Source organism: Centroberyx affinis, unplaced genomic scaffold, assembly GCF_046629955.1.
Source record: "Centroberyx affinis isolate AG114_WGS23_722 - 3 ecotype Tasmania unplaced genomic scaffold, CSIRO-AGI_Caff_v1 ptg004932l_1, whole genome shotgun sequence".
NCBI lineage: Eukaryota > Metazoa > Chordata > Actinopteri > Beryciformes > Berycidae > Centroberyx > Centroberyx affinis.
The window spans coordinates 139,033-158,032 of record NW_027282424.1 but is presented as its reverse complement, the minus strand read 5'-3'; the positions used below and the strand labels follow the sequence as shown (position 1 = coordinate 158,032).

The window sequence follows — 19,000 nt, the reverse complement described above, 5'->3', positions numbered from 1 at the left end:
TAATGCCAACAATGAACTGCTTTTCGCAATTTCCTTTCTTTTAAAATTAGTATATATATTTTTTTGTTCTGTAATGTCAGTAGACAAAATAATGAAACGGTCATATTCAAATGTGTTTAAAAGTTCACCTCATGTTTTAACAAATAATGATCAACAAAATTGGAAAAGGATGCGAACACTGACCAGCACAGTATAGTCCAAAACCTTTCTAAGTGTGATGACATTGCATTATTATATCAAAGGGTGATAAAATCTTAGCAACAAGAGGCTTAATCACAACTCACACCAACACAAATTCAAATCAGGAACAAAATCATAGGTGATAAAATGTTAATACCTAAATCTGTGATACAAAACGGCGGACAGGAATTTGGAGTTTGATCCTTGACTTTGTTTTAAAACAATAGCTGTTACAGCAAGCAATTTACAATTACAATTTACAATCTATAATTCTGAAGTGAGGTGTAACAATCTATAACTGGAGTAGTGTTGTCACAACACCAAAACTGTGTCTTGGTACCGATACCAGAGATCATGGTTCTGAATCAAAAATCACAACCTCCCCCCTGAAACAATGAAATGGCCTAATCTAAATCACATAAGACTTAAAAGTTGTTTGAAATGCAATAATTATACAAGCAGACATTGTTTTACATCATTTTTCCCCACCAGGTTGCCTTTGAGAATACAGGAAAAGGAAACTACAAAGAGTGTTTCCTGTAAGACATTTTGTTGTCACACCACTTCCCCTATTCAGGCAGGCCGCCACCAAGACAGCCGGGCTGTGTGAACGGAGCAGTGCTACAGTGTGATTTTCTACTGAAATGCAGAGCAAACTTCATTTGTACAAATACGTTTTCACAAGGATTAACGCCTGTAAGAGTCAATTTATGCACAAGTTCACAAAAGCAAATATGAGAAATAGTACAAAACAGTACCATTTCTCAAATTGGGTACCATGGTACTTTTTCAGTATCGGTACTTTGTGTGATGTGGTATTTGCACTCTTTAGGGGTTACACGGAGCTGCTGTGGACGGACATCAAGATCCTGTGATCCACATAACTGGAATATCGACCAACTGTCACTCCTTTGCATTCAGTATCATCAGAAGTTCATTTAAAACAAGTTATTGTATGAATGAGCAATACGCAGTTAAAACCATTGTTTGGTCGACTACAAAATGTGAAAACAGAAACAAATTCAAAATGTGAACATACATGGTAATGTAATGCTTACACAACTCTTTCCCGCCAAACCTCTAAACAGAAAAACATATTTGCAAAAATATTTGCAATCCCAGTCCCAGAGCATATAAAATAATTATCCCAGTCTGTTTTAGAATTATTTTTAAGGCATTTCTGCATTATCTGACAGAATACAGTGGAGAGTGACAGCAAAGGTGGGGGTGGGGGTGGGTGGGGGTTAGGGTAGAGGAGCAGCAAAGGTCATTAGAACTCAATCTAAAATTGGTCTAAAATACCAAAATGTCAGCAATTTGGGAGTATTTTACCATGATAAATCTGCAGACTGCAAGGTTTGTGGTGCTACTCTGAAGAGAGGAGGAGAGAATGTGAAATCATTAACACCAGCAACCTAATCTAACAACTTAAAAGTCAGCATGGGAAGGCATACGAAAATTTTCAGCCAGCTACGGCTGCAAAGAGGACAAGCCAACAGCCAACTGGAGAGCAGACACTGATCTGGTTATTAAATATTGTTTTGTTGAAGAAGCTGCATGGTGGTATATAATGCGAAGTACTCATATCAGTACTTGATATTGGCAAGTACTGATATGAGTATGTACTTGATGTGGAAATTTTTTTTTAATCGGTGCACCCCTTGTGAATTTCATTGATGAAAGTTAGCCAAATGCTTAAAAAAAAAAAAAAAAAAAAAAGATTTTATCATTAGATCTGCTGTAACTTACTGGGATCCTTTTTGAATTAGGTTGCATGCTACTCTGTGATAAAGCCTAAGTGACAGAACACTGTACGCAAGCTGCCAGTGCAGCACCTTGAACTCTGAGTTTACAATCAAACTGTTTGTCCCAGGTGCAGGTTGAGTTGAACCTTTACTGAGCATTTACCGGAAAAATTAAGAGAAAGGATCTTGAGCCACTTTGAGTGCAATTTTCTTGTAGGCATAATTTTTTGCATATTTTCTGACCTGTACATTACAGTCACACCTGTTCCTAACATAAAGCGATGCGAGCAAGGGAGCGAGCGAAAAGTGAATCGCGAGCATCCATTTCCATCATCCTGTCCTAGCCAAACTGCGTGTCGGCGAATACAGCGAGCAATGTCTCACTCTAGTGAAAAATCTGTCACTGTGTCTCCATTTGTGCAAACTTTTTCCACCTTGCCCCACATCCAAACTGTTTTCATTGGTTGATATCCCACGTTCTGCGTGTTGCTGCTCTATTCCCACATCAACATAACGAGGAACGTCTCGTCACATCGGCACAGAGTAGTGGATTCTGTACGACACACAGCATCCAGTCTACAAAGATGTGTTGAAGAAACTGAATGGGTGGCAACTGCCTAAGTTTGGGGGATTTCAAGTAAGCTCAATGAACTTGTTAACTTTGCCAACTAGCTTCACAATGAATGGGCTACGCTCCCTGATTGGCTTTCATTTTGTACCCTAGCGACATCGGACCAGCGTGGACGGATCAGGTTAAGGACAATTTTCTGCACGCTCTCGCGTTCCATTCTCTCGCTCGCTCGTTAGGAACGAGTGTCAGAAACATCACTTAACGAGTCATTTAAGTAATTTTTCAGTTTACGGCCCCGCGACAGCAGGAGCTCTAAGGATCGCAATGTCAGAGTTAGAATGCAGACTCTCAATCAGGAGACCTGTGTTCAATTCCTGGCAGGGATGCTTCCGCTAAATTCAATGTCGCGGGGCTGTTAGACTCTAGTCTTGTTAATGTACAATAACCATGTGACTAAGCAAACAGATCATAACTAGGCTATTAGCACCAGCAGATACTTTCCAAAATACATGTAGCTCTGCCAATCCAGCCATGTTCCAACTGTTCTGAGCAGTGCTGTACGGTGGAAGCTCTCTGCATAATGCATCATCTGTGTGTGTTCATCTAATAATTGCCTTTTGGATTAAGCCTAATGTTGCCTCTACTCATTTTCATGTATGAAACGCTTTAGCCTAGCCTAGATTAATAATAAACAGTTTGAAGCACTATAAGCCACACATTATTAGCGCTCACAATGATTACAAATACTTGTCAAAATAAATATCAAAAGATAAATGTTTTGTATGCCTACTGTAAGCACAGATATACTGATTACATAAAAATGGGAGTACAGGCATTTTTTGAGTGAAAATCTCAGTTCAGAAAAATAAGAGTTGGGGATGGAGGATGGAGGGTGGAGGGTGGAGGGTGGAGGGTGGGGGCTTGATTGATACGGCCTTGCAGTGCCCTGTCAATTCCTGTACATTTACTTGCACATGGCGATTAAAAGTGAAGCTAAGGCTAAGAGGTAAACCTACCCCTAGATTCCCGCTCAACACTACCCTGCTCAGTTCTGTCCAGAGTCGTCGTGAACCACAGCCATGTGAACCAGCTTGATGAAAATGTTGAAGGTGATTCCATCAGAGACGTTTTGGCTCTGTCCATTCGTCCTTCAATATTTTTTTTGCTTACAAAGTAGGTGACCAGTGCACAGGACTGTTCTGTTTTTCCAATTCCAGCTGGTTATAGCTTGGCCAAGGCAGCGCAAGCTATCTGCTCTCTGGCCACTGTTCCGCCTTTTGACGAGGGAGACGACCTTTGTCCCCGCGGGAGATAAGCCCGAGGGGTCTGAGACAGAGCGCAGATATATCCATTCCCCTCAGCCCCCAAGCTGGCTCTCTAAGGGTGGGTGGTATGTGGAGAGAGCCAGTGCCTGGCCTAGCAGTTGATGGAGGCACAGTCTGTTTTGGCTTTCCCCGCGGAGCTGATTATCCTCATGAGACAGTGTCCGAACTCCTCCAGGATCATCCTCTCCGCTTGGGCCTGAGGCTGGTGAGTCTGCTCCGCCTGCTTGGCCTGTTCCAGCAGACACTCGCATGTCGCTTCAAGCACCTCCTTCGTCACAAACGTATAAGGCAGCCTGCAGCGGAAGGAAATAAGGCATTAGGAAGAAAATGCATCATCCTCTATCATCAACCATCATCATCCATAACCAGAGGTGGAGACTCCAATTGGCCACTTGCACTTGAATTGCACTAAAATTGTGCTTGACTTGGAACCCATCCTCAAATTACTTCCGATTTGACTAGGCCTTAAGATTAGGGACTTGTGAACAATGGTGCCCTTTAAAACAAAATTATATTTGATTTAAATATCTTAAATTAAAAATGTGGTTATTTTTCCTAATGCAAGTCTGATCTTTTATGTCTAGCACTCACTCTACCTTGTCTACTGTGAGTATGTTTCTATGTGAAGGACTGTTTTTTTCTTTCAGGTGCCGTTCCAGAGTAACAGGCTGAGAGGCTGTTTGTGTTGATTTGGTCTTGGCATGTTTAGGCCTTCCCTCCTTTCCCTCCAGCATTCTGCAGCTGTCATATGTGGTCAATCACCTCAGTTAAACTTAAAGGGTAAAGATTTCAACGTGCTTTAATTACAAAACAGGATTACATTTTAAAGGTGATCACATCACACTAGTGATTCCCATCTACACATTCATTTCAGACTCATCCCTCAGAGACTTCACACTTAACTTGTCCATAGCACACAGAGGTCATTCACACGGTTAAGCTTCAAAATGCTCACACTAATTTAATATCCCAGAGAAAAGTATTACCTCCCGCCTCCACTTGAAATGACAGGTGTGGTCCGCATAAGCAGGTCTGAGATTTGTGAAGACAGCTTGGTCTTGGCTGCAGTCTGCTGCTGTACTCTAACTTCTGCTGCATCAGCCAAGTGCATCAACGTCTTCCTCTCCGGGCTCTCCTCAAAGTTCTTGCAGCCGATACACTTACAAATGGACGAGCACATGATCTTTGCCTTCAATGTGAAGGGAGAGAAGACATCAGGTTGCATCAAAACAGTCCATTGTGTCAATATGAACAAAGTTACATTAATACAGCTACCGGAGATACCCTGGGAAAGGGAAAACGCACCTCGTAGCACTCGCAGTAGTTCTTCAGGCAGCCCGACCGTTTGCAGTTGCAGCCTTTGCTGTGTCGACGGTCCGACTCTCCCTCTTTGCCTTTGCCAATTTTAGGTTTGAAGGCCTCTGGATTCCGGTCCAGACACGTCTATGAAAACAGAGTCATTTTCACTGTTTCACCTGTCCAACATGAAGCAATTCAGTCCAATAACACAACTCGCCCACCAAAGTTCGACCTCACCTTAATGGCTTTAAGTCGTTCTGTTTCATGTTCCAGGTTATTGAAGCAATTATTGCAATTGCAGTTATTGCAGAACTCTCCATTTGCAAAGCAGTCACAGTATCTGGAAAAAACAACAGAGCTCCACCTATTACAACTGCCTGAATGTGCCAGACTTGGCATCCTAGTATCTGTATCTCCCTATCTAAACAGAGGGGGAAAAATATACACACACACACACACACACAGGAGGGTTTACTGAAATTAAGAACAAAAAACATGTTGCCAGTAGTTGATACAATACATATTCTATAAACAGAATGTACATTCATCAGGTCAGGCTTCATTTATAGACAAGTTTGTCAACTGAATATAACACTGGTAAAGACAAAAATAAACCATCTCAACCCACAGTTATACTTACAGCTTAAGACACTGTGACTTGGTGCAGTTGCATGGTTTCCTTGGTCTTGTGGTTGTTTCTGCCGTTGACAAGCTGTGAGCCAGTGGATAATATCATTCAGATCAAACTGAAATCATAGCCCATCTACCAATCAACAGGGTTATTATAGTTTGGGATTTTCTCATTAGCTTTTACTTTTACAAAACGTTTGTAATACTTTTTATAATACCTTTTTTCAGTGTTTGATAGTGGTATTTTTTTAAAGCTCAGAGCAGGTATTCTGTATATGTTTACGACAGGTATTGTGCAATACAAACAATAAACATAAATTCATTTTAAATTTATTTACATGAATGTTTGTGGCATTAAAGCTCAGGAAAAACAGCCAAAACATTCTGCGCCCAAAAGAAATCACGATTGCCCATATTTTGTTGTTCGTAGGTAAACAGACTTCATGGTTACTATCTAAATGTCTGTATGTGCCTCCTTACCCATTGAGTGGCAGTCTGGCCTGAGTCTGGATACTAGAGGAAGCGGGGAAACCAGAGCTGCTGGCCAGGGTCACAAACGGTGACTGCTGGAGCTACAGGAGGGACAAAGAAAGCAACAGTTAAGGTAGACACAGGAATATCATAGTGAATCAAACTCCTTTTGCACACAGTAACTATCAAGAACCATTAACATTGTATATTCAATACAACCACAACACCACTAACCTGTGTGACATATTGTGCTGGCACAACTGCATAACCCACGTTCCCGCCCCCAGGAGCTGGTGCGAGCACAGTGCCAGGAGGGAGATTGGTGAAGTTGGGCTGGATCTGGGGTAGCGGAGTTGCAGGCATGATCAGGCGTTGCTGGGTCTGAGTAGTCGTCACTACCTGGGCTGCTGATGTCAGGGGCTTAGGCACCACCTGATGAGGAAATACTCATGTTACAAAGTGCTCTGTTTGAATTAGTGCGGACAATATTTGATTAATAACCAAGTCACCTGTTTCATGGTTTGTGCTGGGACGATTGGGACAGACATCCTCATTGCTCCTGTATTGACCACCATAGGTTTAGCTGTAGGACATAAGCATCATGAGTTGTCAATGACAATAAGCATTATTGTCATATTTATAGTTATCATATTTGGCAAGACAAAGGCAACCGTTACTGTGGAGAGGTCTGTGCATATGTGACCTGTTTGTATGGAGCTGGTGCTGGGACCACCGGTCTGTCCTGTGCTGCTGCCTGTGGTTGCTGTGACCAGCCGGACGTAGTGGAACCTGCTGCCTGGCACCTGAATCTGCTGCACGTTGGGCTGGGTGGCCAGGGGGATGATGGTCTTGTACTGGGAGCCAGTGACACCTCCCACAGCCATTGACTGCACTGGTTTTATAGTCTGAAAAAGTTCAGGTATAAGCAGAGACGGAGCATGAAGTCAGAATGAGAGAATAATAACACACATACTACAGTCAGTAGTATGTAACATAAATATACCAACTTGTGAATAGAGTGAAGAAACTTTTTTGTCCATGTGTGAAAATATTGTCATTTAGCTTCACCGCAGTAAACAACACAATTACAACACACAAGACATTCAGTACATGTGAAAATATGCAGTTTCTGGTGGCAGGTTAAAGATTCAGGGATTAGAGAAGAAGTGAAGGCATGCGGGACAAAGGACCTGAATACATTTTGTGGCTTTCTGCAGCACCTCCCAGAGAATAGCTTAACAAATCACTGTAAAGGATGTCAAGGATCACCAAAAATTTGTTGAGCTTTTGCCTGGTCTATGCCTCATAACCAGAGACCTTTTCCAGTTTGCTTGTTTTTATTGGCTCAGAGATTGCCATACCAGGGATTCCTGTAGCACTTTATAGTCAGTGCGGGCCGCCCTGACAAAAGAGTCCCTGTCATGACTATAAACCCCAGAAAAAACATTAAAAATTCCATTATACATGCGTTTATTTTCATTGAGAGCAAAGCCATGTTGAACAGTGTCCAACCACGACATCTGCTGACCAAAAGCAACATTGCGAACAAGGAGGAACATGTTATTATGCGGGCATCACATGATGCGAGTAAAGGGAACTTAAAGGCAGACTGTGTCAGATTTTCACTTTAATCTAGCCTAAGAATGTTCTAGGACAAAAGATATACTGGAGGGATGAACTAATTTATTCATTCCCTATTTGGTTTGTTGTTGTCCCCTGTATTCAACTCAATGTATTTTGTTATGGGCCTTAAAAAAGCTTCTCCTTCTTAGCTGGAACCCCTCCAACCCTTATAACTATCCAGGCTCAACCAGCTCCACCTCCCCCAACTACAGCAGCCAGTTGCTAGGTGTAAACTAGCAACACCTACTAGGTGTAAAGTCCTCCATAAAATAACAGTTGGCACGGCGCATCAATTTGACAGACTTTTAACTTGATAGAGGAGCAGGAGGGACAAATCCAGGGCGGATTATGTCAGCAATGTGTCCTCCGTGACGGATTACATCCTTTTGAACAGTATGATGATTTTGATTTTGTTTTCCCTGAGCAGAGATACGCACACAGCATCAGAGCCTAAATTAGGCTACATTTTATAGGCTTCCCCGGTGTTGCGTTCAGACTTGGGTGTTAGCCAGTATCATAGAGTATTATAGACACTTGGGGTGATTATTTGTATTCATCTATGCAGAATACGTACTTTATACAGCGATTTCATAAAGTTTCCACATGTCTGTCATGCATATTTTAATAATCCGAACATTTCAGTCTCCCAGATGATGTAACAAGCTACATTCCCGATGTGTAAATTGCTCCACTTCAATGCACTTCACTTGCTAAGGAGAGATGCTCCAGACATTCAGGTAGTATGGAGAGCGACAACACTGCAGGGGGGGGGGCAGGAGGAACCACTGACTTATATCTTGGACATGAGTTTAGATCACTGAACTGACGAATAACAAATCTACAACTTTCTTTAGCCATCAATAATGGTTAATGAGGGGGAAATGCCTAACTTTTGTTCAGTTGAAAATAACGGTTAAACTGCTTGATGTCACTTGTTGTCTATATTAATTCTAGCCTAATTGTAGGCTACTAGGCTAGATGACTGGTATAGGGTATAGGAGGCAAACTAACATGAATCCTTACAGCCTACTTTATACTCGATAACATACCCATTTGTTGATGTGTTTGTAGACGTTTGCAAATTTCCAAGGTTTCTAATCTTTTTCTGTTGCTATCGCGTAGCCATGGTTAAATGATAGTCATTGATTTTAGCTCTAGGTGCGGCCCAAGGAGGTTCTATATTAACAGGTTCTATATTAACAGTACGGCAGGGGAAAACGTCACTGTCTGCGACAATGTTTTGGCTAGTGGTCCGTTTATGCTCTACTAGTTAAGATGTACCTTAAGTCTCATGGTGCAACTAAACAAAGACACAGCTTTAGGGTCAAACTAACTAGTTTCAACGTAACAGTTAGTGTAGACTTTACCCTAACTTACGATAGAGCTTACGTTCAGCTGGTGCAACTGGCTGCTGGTGCGTATTGCAAAATATGACAGAGAAGAAGCCAGTTGTCAATCACCCCATCTTCATGCCTCAGCTACATTTTTTATCAGTTAGGTTAAAAAAAGAATAGCAAGCAAAACGCGTACAGGTTGGCAAGTCTGACCTGTTTAAGGTCTCAACACTTTCAATGACACATTTGTACACCAGACAATGCCTTTGCTACAGAAACCTGTGTAACCTTACCTGTGCTGTGGCTTGGCTAGAGACCACCTTGGCTGGGGACCCAGATGTGGACTGTTGCACTGTAAGGATCTGCTGGCCAAGGGCTACATTGACAGGCAGTGCCACCGACTTCTGAGGGGCGTTGGGGGTCTGGGAAGCCACCGACACCACAGTCAGCTGGCAGAGACAAACAGGGAGAGTGCAGTGTGGTCAGTTATGTATGGTCAATTAAAAAAAAAAACTCTTTATATGTACAGTAAGGTGACCAATTCACCCCAATCCAACAAAATACTTCATGGATTCATTTTGGATGCCGTGATGCATGAAGCAGGCGGTTCTTGCCGATATAGTTTTCAAACAATCAAGATTTAAAGATGTATTGGTTAAATGAGGAATAGTGTGTGGAACTTACCTTGCTGGGACTCTTGAGGGGCGAAATAGCAATCTTTTTGCTGGAGAGACTTTGAATGCTACTGTTGAGGGGCTCAGTTAGAGTAATGGTCCTTGGGGGCATCACTGGGGTATTCTGTGTTAGGACCCGTCCTGAGAGCAGATGGCACAAAGATTTATTTATTAACAGGACAACAAAAATAATGTGATCTTAACAATTCACTTTACAGACAAAAAGATGTCAGTGCACACTATGAAAATTATGCAAATACAGTTACCTGCAATAACAGGAGATACTGATGTCTGAGCAGTTAGTCCTTTGCTGTTAACCGTTTTAGTGATGATGAACTTGATTGGCGCTGCTGAGGAAACCTGTGTTTTCTTAGCGATCTGTGGAGATATTATTAAATAAAATTAATCTGCATAAATATAGGACACATATTCCTACATTCACACCTTGATGCTAATACATGAAATGTGCGTGAAAAGTGTTTAAAGAAACTAATGTAAGCATGGCTCCTGACTAAGTGAATCCTCGATGAGTCTCAAAATACTGCCACTATGACCACGTTTTGGGTTTTTTAGTGCACGTTTTTGTTTTATTGTTTTTTGTCCAACCCACAAGTATTTCAATTTCCAGAAAATTTTGGAATATTCAAGGGTGGACCTAAAGAACTCATATGACAGTAAGGATTGCCTGATGGTTTACTGTATTTAAACTACAGTGTATAATTCAAATCTCCTGTCTTATATGACTATTTATAGTGTGTACTTGATATTTCAGGAGAGAATAATCCAAAAGTATATAACATCTCCAAAAAACAAAAGACAAACAAACAAAAAATAAATAAATAAATAAAAAACACTAAAAGACAGACTTACGGCACAGGTAATAGCATAGTATTTACATAAATATTAAGGGTGCTTAACATTTAATTTTACTTATGGTTAAATAATATTAATGATTAAAATTCTGTTCTATTAAAAATATGAGATATTCATTATTGCTCAATTTAACTAATCATTGACTTGACTGCCCATCTCTTGTGTGTGTATATAAAAGTAGACCATAGCTATAGCTATATTTTGGATGTATTCTTTTTTACATTTCATTTAGCGAGCTCAGTATCTCATCTATTCTCTCAAAAGTCTCTTACTCGATTATAAGCTGATGAGGCTAGCATACGACTAACTTACGACTGCAACATTAGCTTACAGCCAATTACAAACAGGTTACTTCCTCAACATTTCTAATTTTGCCTCTGTAATCAGTATGACACTACTAGTGCAACTCCACTGTTTGACCAATAGAGGTTTTGTAGTTGTTTCACAAATCTCCTAGCAACCACAGCCTGCTGCCTACATGGGAGTCCAATGGAGAAGTAGCTGTGGACAAATGATGGCTAAATATATAACAACCAGGCTAGAAAAAGAGAAATATCTGCAACAGACAGATATTGTGTGGCTGTAGGTACATTTGGTGATGTTGCTACATTGCTTCCAAATATTTCTGTATATTTCTGTGACATGGGAAACTGTCTTGTCTTTAGCCATAGCCTCTGCTCCAAACTCTGAGTTGCAGCTTAAGAAGAGAGCTGGTTTTGGCTTTCTTAGCTTGTTAACCAGCAGGCAAGTGAACTCAGCAAAGCAACTAGCCATATTATATTAGCTATTGTATAATTCAGATCCATTAACAACCAGACAGTGATATTTAGCTGACCAGATACTATGATTAGGTAGCTAAAAAGCTGACATTATCTAAACAAAAATCAATCAGATGCATCAGCAAAAAAAAAGATCAATTCCCAGCTAAAAACTGCACAGAAATTAACTGTGTCAATTCCATACTCTTGAGAGTGCTGAGTCACAAGTTTAGAAATGCAATCAGCTGTTCTTTATAGTTGCTGCCCAAGAGCCCTCCACTCCAATATGGCCGCCTGAGGGTGCTTCATGTCACCTGAAACCCCTCTATACCATGTGTGTCACAGCTGCAAAGAATTACAGTCATAGTTCACTAACATGCTTTCAGTGCTTGACAATACTAAAGCTTTTCATGTAGAACTACACAATTTTCAACATATTTGTTGAAATTGTTTGCAAATTATTGTATGCCTGCCCTGCAAAAATAAATCAAATAACATTAAAATTCACTTGCTTAGAATCAATAGAACAAGTTAAAATCACTATCTCTTACCTGCACAGTCTTCAGCTGCTGGGCCTGCAGTGTGGGCACCTGGCTGGCAGCGCTCCCCATCACCGGCTTCAGCTCAGACCTTCCCCCAATGGTCACCACCTTAAACTGAGGAGCTTGGGACTTGGCGTCTCCTGAAGCCTGCCCGATGCCAGGCTTGCTGCCTGTGTGTGGTAACTGGAGCACTATGGGTTGCCCTGACTTCCCTATTGCTGTGACCAAAAGTTTTTGCCCGTCCTGCTTGATAACCTGGGCTGAAGTGCCTGCAGACTTTGTTGCTTCAGTGGCTTGAGCTGAGGCCACCTTGTTGAGGATGATCTGGTGGTTTGCGGCAGAGATGGTAAAGGGAGCTGAGAGCTTCTGTAACCCACTTGTAGTGACACTGGTCCCAGTCAAGCTATCTGTAGTTTTGGTGGTGGCTGTGGAAGTGGCCAGGGCCGGTTTGAGGGTGAGAAGGGATGATGATGCACCGGAGAGTGAGAGAGGAAGCTGGCTTGCAGAGCTGATACTGAGTGTGGAGTCTGTGGTGGTGGAGGTGGTCAGAGCCTGGGTGTGCTCTGCTGAAGAGGCATCGGAACAGAGGCTCACATTTTCCGGAACAATGGGTGTATCTGTTTCCATTGGGACGGGCGTGTCGTCACTGGGCTCTGACGGGACTGCGGTGCCATCGGGTTGCGAGGGAGGGACGTCCTCCATCACTATGGCCTCGGTGTCCATGATCTCATCAGGAAGGAGACTGTTGAGCTCTGGTGACACCACATCCATGCTTGCAATCTCTCAGCTCTCAGTTACTGCTGAAAGAACAACACAGACTTTTTTAATTGCCAATGTATGTTCTGTCACACACAAATTGCTCAATGGGAAAGATATGCAATGCAGTTAAGTATATTGAAGACATAAAAACATTTTGATTTCTTCACATTAAAAGGCTTATGCTAATCTGTTTTAGATGACACTGCAGATGTTGTTGCCAGTACGCAGTTTACCTGTTTACTGAATGTACCATACATATCAAAATGCATCACAGTGCCTTGTGCACACAATATATCATATATCGTTTGTAGTTACAATGAATATAGAATATGTGGATTCTCTGACACATAGCCTAGTTGTTACATATAATAACCAACAAGTTATATTATTCTATAAAATAATTATAATATACAAATGAACATAATAATTACCCATTAGAAAATCCAATCAACTGGCAAAATGCTTTAGAGATAGATATAAACAAACAAGCCAGGCAGTTAGAGCTAACTAGTTAGCCATGCATTCACAACAACACTGCCCAAATGCTACCTTAGATCAGATAACTTTATGGGGCGCCATGAACCAGGTTTCAAGAATCGCATGCAATTTCATTAAGAGATTTGTAGATGTGTTACGTTTGCATCCCACTTATTTCGGCAGAGCCTGACAGCTGATGCTGGGTTAGCTAGGCCGCACCGATCGTCTCAGGCAGAGCAAATCTTTGTCCTGCTCTACTCCACTCAACATAAACCCACCGAAACACATATGAACCCTGTCCATTCCACACCACACAAACTAAACTACCACTACTATTACTTCCGTGTCTTTCGTTAAAAATAACCAGGGGGAATTGTGTCGAGTTGCACTAAAATCACTAAAAAATAAGCAGTTGGTCGCGGTCAGAGGCAAAGAGTGAGAGAAAGCGACAAGCTGTTTGCTGGCTGCGTTACTATTTCAGGCCGGGGTTGGATTTCGAAAGATCCGCCATTTTTACCTCGTCATCAGCTCAGTTAGCTCTCCGGCTAACATTGATCTATAGAGAATGAGGGATTGCCTTTAACTTTAGCCTATTTAGTCTACACCTAAATACCAACTCAACTCACTGTGAAACAGAGCAGATTAGAATAAAGAGCTGAAAATGACTCGCAAGTATCAAACTCTTGTCAGACTCTGACAACGTAAACAACGCCGGGTTTTAATAAGTCCTTCTTTTTTGTCACTTGGGATATGCCTGCTGACAGCACGACTTTATACCTCTTAACTGCACGTATCGATTCAACTAGCAACCTGAATAGCTTTTGCTTGGTTGTTTTAGAAGTGGGCTATGGTGCAAGTTAGCGTGGCCTGCCAGTTACAAATGACACAGCCAAAGGTGAAAGGATGTGTAGTTTTTAAGGTAACTTTACGTTTGGTAAATCTCTTGTTTTGCTCCAGTCAAGTCAACAGGATCTGTTTCTACACCCGACAAGCGTCAGATGGACCATAGGGAAATACCAGCTAGCGGCAAAAGTGACAGTTGAGTGGTGTTGTCATAATTTCAGACAACATCCACAAAACGTGCAGCAGTCGCATGACCATCTCATGAAAACAACTCTCCATAAGCGTGTCCGTGTTCAGCTTTTCCTTTTCGGTTGCGGACACAATAGCTGGCCGTACTTAACCTGTTAAGTTGCATGTTGGATCTTATGTTATTACACCGAGTGCGCTGATGCATTAGCTGATATAAAAGACACAACTTTTGCTCAGTACACTTAGTGGTGTAAGGGATCAGTTCCAGGGAATAACCTGAGCCCTGTGGCCCTTGTGCTCTTCCTCTGCGACTAACCTTAACCATCGTTATCATCCCCAGCCTCATCAAGCCAGCCCAGCGGGCAGCACAACTGTACTAGCAAACTTGCTGAGCTTGCTAACACTAGCTAGCTAGCACTACATTTTATCCAAACATTTAACACATTCTTACGTGTGTTGCTTTCCCGTGGTTGCGGTGTACTGAGGCCTCAAATTTGTCAACACACAATCAGGCTTACCCGATTTTTGTGCTGGGGAATGTTTCCAGATAAAACAGGCAAAGGAAAAGACGATTGTTCAAAATACCGCGCCGAGCGCCATTCCTCCCTGACATTTCACAGCCCGGCCACAACCTCCTAACTCGACGTCACCGCTACGTAATCCTTAAAGGTGCACTACCGTGGTATAACATTCAGACTTGCATAACATTACAGTACGTTTCCAAATAAGCCACCATTGTGCTACTTTATCTAAATGAGTAAACAAACATACAAATAAATAAATAGTGCTCTGTGCTAAATAAATAAAACAAATTATCATTATGCTCCACCAATATTATCTCTGGTATATTTTATTTTCTTAAGATCAACATGCATGTAGAGAGGTCATGTTTTAATTCAAATTTTACTCAAAAAGTTATAAAAATGAAAGCACCGTGGATAAATAGATGTGTTCTATAAAAATAACGAAAGGAATACACAAACAAATAAATAAATAAATTACAATGAATAAAGTGAATTGCATAAAAAAAGTTTATCTCCATTGTCAATAGATGTAATCTAATTTTAAAATTGGGGATATTTTAATTGCTTTTTACAAACAAAACAAGCAATAAGTTTGGTGTGAGCCCCTAGTCTAGTCTTGCTAATTTATAGCCCTTTATCACAGTCAAGTCTCAAAGGGCTTAACATACCATCATATACAAGTCATATACCATATTACATCATACATATACTGTACATACTACATACAGTATATATACACATCATATATATCCTATACTAGGTCATTCATATATATTGTTTACTATAGCTTATACATACTATACATCATATACTAGATCAAATACATCATATACCATACTACACACAAACACACTCACGCCTATGGGCAATTTCGACTCTTCAATTCACCTGGCCTGCATGTCTTTGGACCCCTTCTGGACAAAAAACCCTGACTGTAGTATCAATGAGTAAAGAGCCAGTTTTGCTAAATATAAACAGGATCATGTCTTCATTAATGTTCATTAATCTATTTCGATGAGCAATGTTATCTCCACCTAAAAGGCATCTGTGTAAAAACACCTTCTTGTCATGGTCACCAGTTTGGGAGATTCAAGGTTTCTAGGCATCTAGTGAATCAGTATTGAAGACTGGAGCTATATTCATTTTAAAATATGCGAACAGCAGGTCCGTGGTGAGACTAGACAGAGCTTGAATATTATACTGTGCTGCATGTAAAAACACTGGTGTGGCCAGACTTCTATTTACAGGGGCTTCAACTACATATAGACTTGACTGTATATTCTCTATGCACCAATACAGACCTACTCTCTGTCAGAATGAAGCTGACATTTGGAAATTTTAATGTTAAAAACTGAATTATATTATTGAGGCTAGAGTTGAAGGGGGTTACACTAAATTAATCAACAGGTGGTGGTGTATTAAGATGAGAAATGTTGCTGTGTGAACCATGGTGTGAACAGTGGAAGCTCATAAGAAATAGAGTCTGAAGTACAGTCCCCTTCCCTCTATCTCACCTTTTTTCACTTGACCACATCTTTCAAGGTTTCTTCTGGATTCTAACAGTATCCCATGCAGCCCTATAGAGTACATTAGAAGTCATATGGGCACGGACATGATTTACTGATTTTGAAAAATATTTCTTATAGACACACTCACAAAACCAGTAGCCACTGAAGAACATTTTAGTGTCAAATTGTTTGGAAAATTAGAAATCTGCACTTATCTGCTTCCAGAAAGTGGAAGGAATGGTCAGGCAGCCGGTTAGTTGACAGGCATGATAAGGCTCTGCTTGCACCCTCCACCCAAAAGCAGCCCCTCCACCCTCTTCCTTTTCCCAGTCCCAGGCCAACTGTGCCTATGCTGGGACAGTTAGGGGAGGTTGAGTGATAATGGTAGAAGTAGCTTAGACATTCATATTCCAAGTGATGAAAGGTAAAACAACCATAACCTACATATGTATTTTGCACAAGTAGCCTAATACAATTGCGAGTCAAGATAAACAATGGTCAAACCCACCTTCTTGATTTATCTGAGTGTGCATTTTCATAAAGTATTCAAATTATACTAATACTAATAATTATTTATTCAATTCTATATTCCCACATTTTATTACATATTAAGAATCCGTCATTCAATTTGTGCAAAATAACTATTCAAATGTGCACAGAAAATAATCAAATACAAAAACAAAGTGAAAACAAATGCATCTTGTACAATATATATCAAATAGGTAGCTGGTCTAGGTGTGGTTTAACTATTCCCCAGCAGTGTGTGTATGTATGTGCACACACACACACATACTCACACAGTTTCACTGTTTCAAAAATGCATTTAATGGCAATGTAGGCTATGTTAATATGATATCATGACATGGCAAGCAATGATGATAGTTGACCACAGGCTGATCTCATTCACTGATCACATTCACATTTCATCAAAAAAAGACGAAAAAAAAATAATGAAAAAGAAATCTCTCATGTTGCATTTGAGCTACATGGCACATTATGAGCATAAGCAACTTCAACAATGAGCAACTTCAGCAATATAAAACAAGTGAGTCCAGTCTGCCTCTTGCAATGTAGTTCAATTTAGTTGGCACACCCTCTCAAGGTAGGCTAACTTTAAACTCTTGTTCTTACTATGCCATGCTAATACATCCAAACCTCTCTGACCATGAAGGTGAACACAACTGTAAATACTGGAACTTCTTGAAGAAATGGCGAGACTGATGGCAAGTATGATGTAGGGAACATAATTATGTAAGCAAGCTAAGCTCTATGACAACTGTCTCCATGAACAAACTATAGGCATTAGGGAGTTCAACTATAGGATCACAAGTGTAAAAGTGATAATGAACATATAATTACAGATTTTTCTCAGTCCTAGTCTCCCATCACACTAGTGGGGAGGGATGATGCAACATATCTGGGGCCGGGACAGGCTTGCTCTGGACCAGGGAGCACTTGAACATCATCAAGGACTGATCCAGTCCAGAGAAGGTTTGATGGGGCTGGATAGGGAATGACGTTTTTCAAATCTACAGATTACTTTCAATTTGTGCGAGATCCACTCTGCAATTGGTCCAAAAGGTTTTGACACCTTGATACGAGTGCTCAACAGTCTGTTCTTCTCCAAACGTGTCAAATTCAACCACAAGTGGTGGTAGGTGATGAAAGACAATGCTACCACATGTCCTGTATTCTGGACTGTGGCGTTCATGATGGTCAGGCAGAAATCCATGAAACTCCACATAGGTCTCAGCTGCAGCGCTTCGCTCCAACTTGTGCAAGAGTGCTGCAGCGTGATCCAGCTGACTATTCTTCTTTTGGGCACCACTAAATTTTATTGTCATGGATACAGTCACTGGTCACACTGCTCGGATTAGAAATTTTACAGGTCAAGCTCTTTCAGGTGACTTGATCCACAGTGAGTTCTCAAGAATCCCAAACCTTTTCACACCGTTGTTCGAGCTGCATTACTTCTCGGCACCAATATGACTCCTTGCTGTCACTGAGTAGTGTCATGTGGGTGCTGCAATATCCCCACTGACAAGGCCACCAAACGCCCAGTGTATAGCATACAACCCAGAATGACGTGTTTTGGATGTGTGTCTTCTCTTAATGAATGATTTCCTTTCAGAGGAGGTCTGGTCAGTAGCAAGTAAATGTAGGATGATGTAGCTACTATCTATCTAACTGCTGTGTAATAGTTACTATAGCTACTGGAGTCACTGTACTTTCATGGCTTACTGACTGGCCACTTTGCATCAATTCACGCTCTGGGCACAAGGAAGGCTTGGGAGCTGCATGCACTTCCTTCATGTGTGGCATTTGCTGTTGTGTGTCATCATGTGTATTCTGAACATGATGGAGTCTACAAAGATTTTGTATATGATCTGAATATTTATGATTTTTTCTTTTACCCTTTTACCACATAATCCGTTATATGACTTAATCTGTCATAGCAGATTATGCATTTAAAATGTTTGCCATGAAGCATATTGAAATTAGGACAGCACAATTTAGAGAAGTCCAGCTGATGCCAATGGTACGCTCCTTGGTGAAGGCAAGTTCAGAAGTACAATAAATGGCTTATGCAAGGTTACAAGCTCCCAGCTGCATTTTGGAAAGCAATCAAATCCTATTTGGATATCGAGGTTTTAATGACGGATCTTAATAAAATG

General features: G+C 41.0%; 1 protein-coding gene across 1 annotated transcript; it reads right to left on the bottom strand.

The window, feature by feature from the left end:
* Nucleotides 1–3,406: 3,406 nt before the first annotated feature.
* On the bottom strand, nucleotides 3,407–14,920 carry lin54 (lin-54 DREAM MuvB core complex component). Its single transcript, XM_071545503.1, has 14 exons — nucleotides 14,812–14,920; nucleotides 12,035–12,825; nucleotides 10,119–10,230; nucleotides 9,863–9,993; nucleotides 9,472–9,627; nucleotides 6,925–7,126; nucleotides 6,731–6,804; nucleotides 6,456–6,653; nucleotides 6,231–6,322; nucleotides 5,761–5,832; nucleotides 5,358–5,460; nucleotides 5,127–5,264; nucleotides 4,808–5,010; nucleotides 3,407–4,114 (listed from the first exon to the last, which is right to left on the bottom strand). Exons 2-14 carry the CDS (start codon nucleotides 12,794–12,796, stop codon nucleotides 3,913–3,915), a joined length of 2,445 nt encoding a protein of 814 aa, XP_071401604.1. The 5' UTR covers nucleotides 12,797–12,825; nucleotides 14,812–14,920; the 3' UTR covers nucleotides 3,407–3,912.
* Between the last annotated feature and the right edge of the window lie 4,080 nt (nucleotides 14,921–19,000).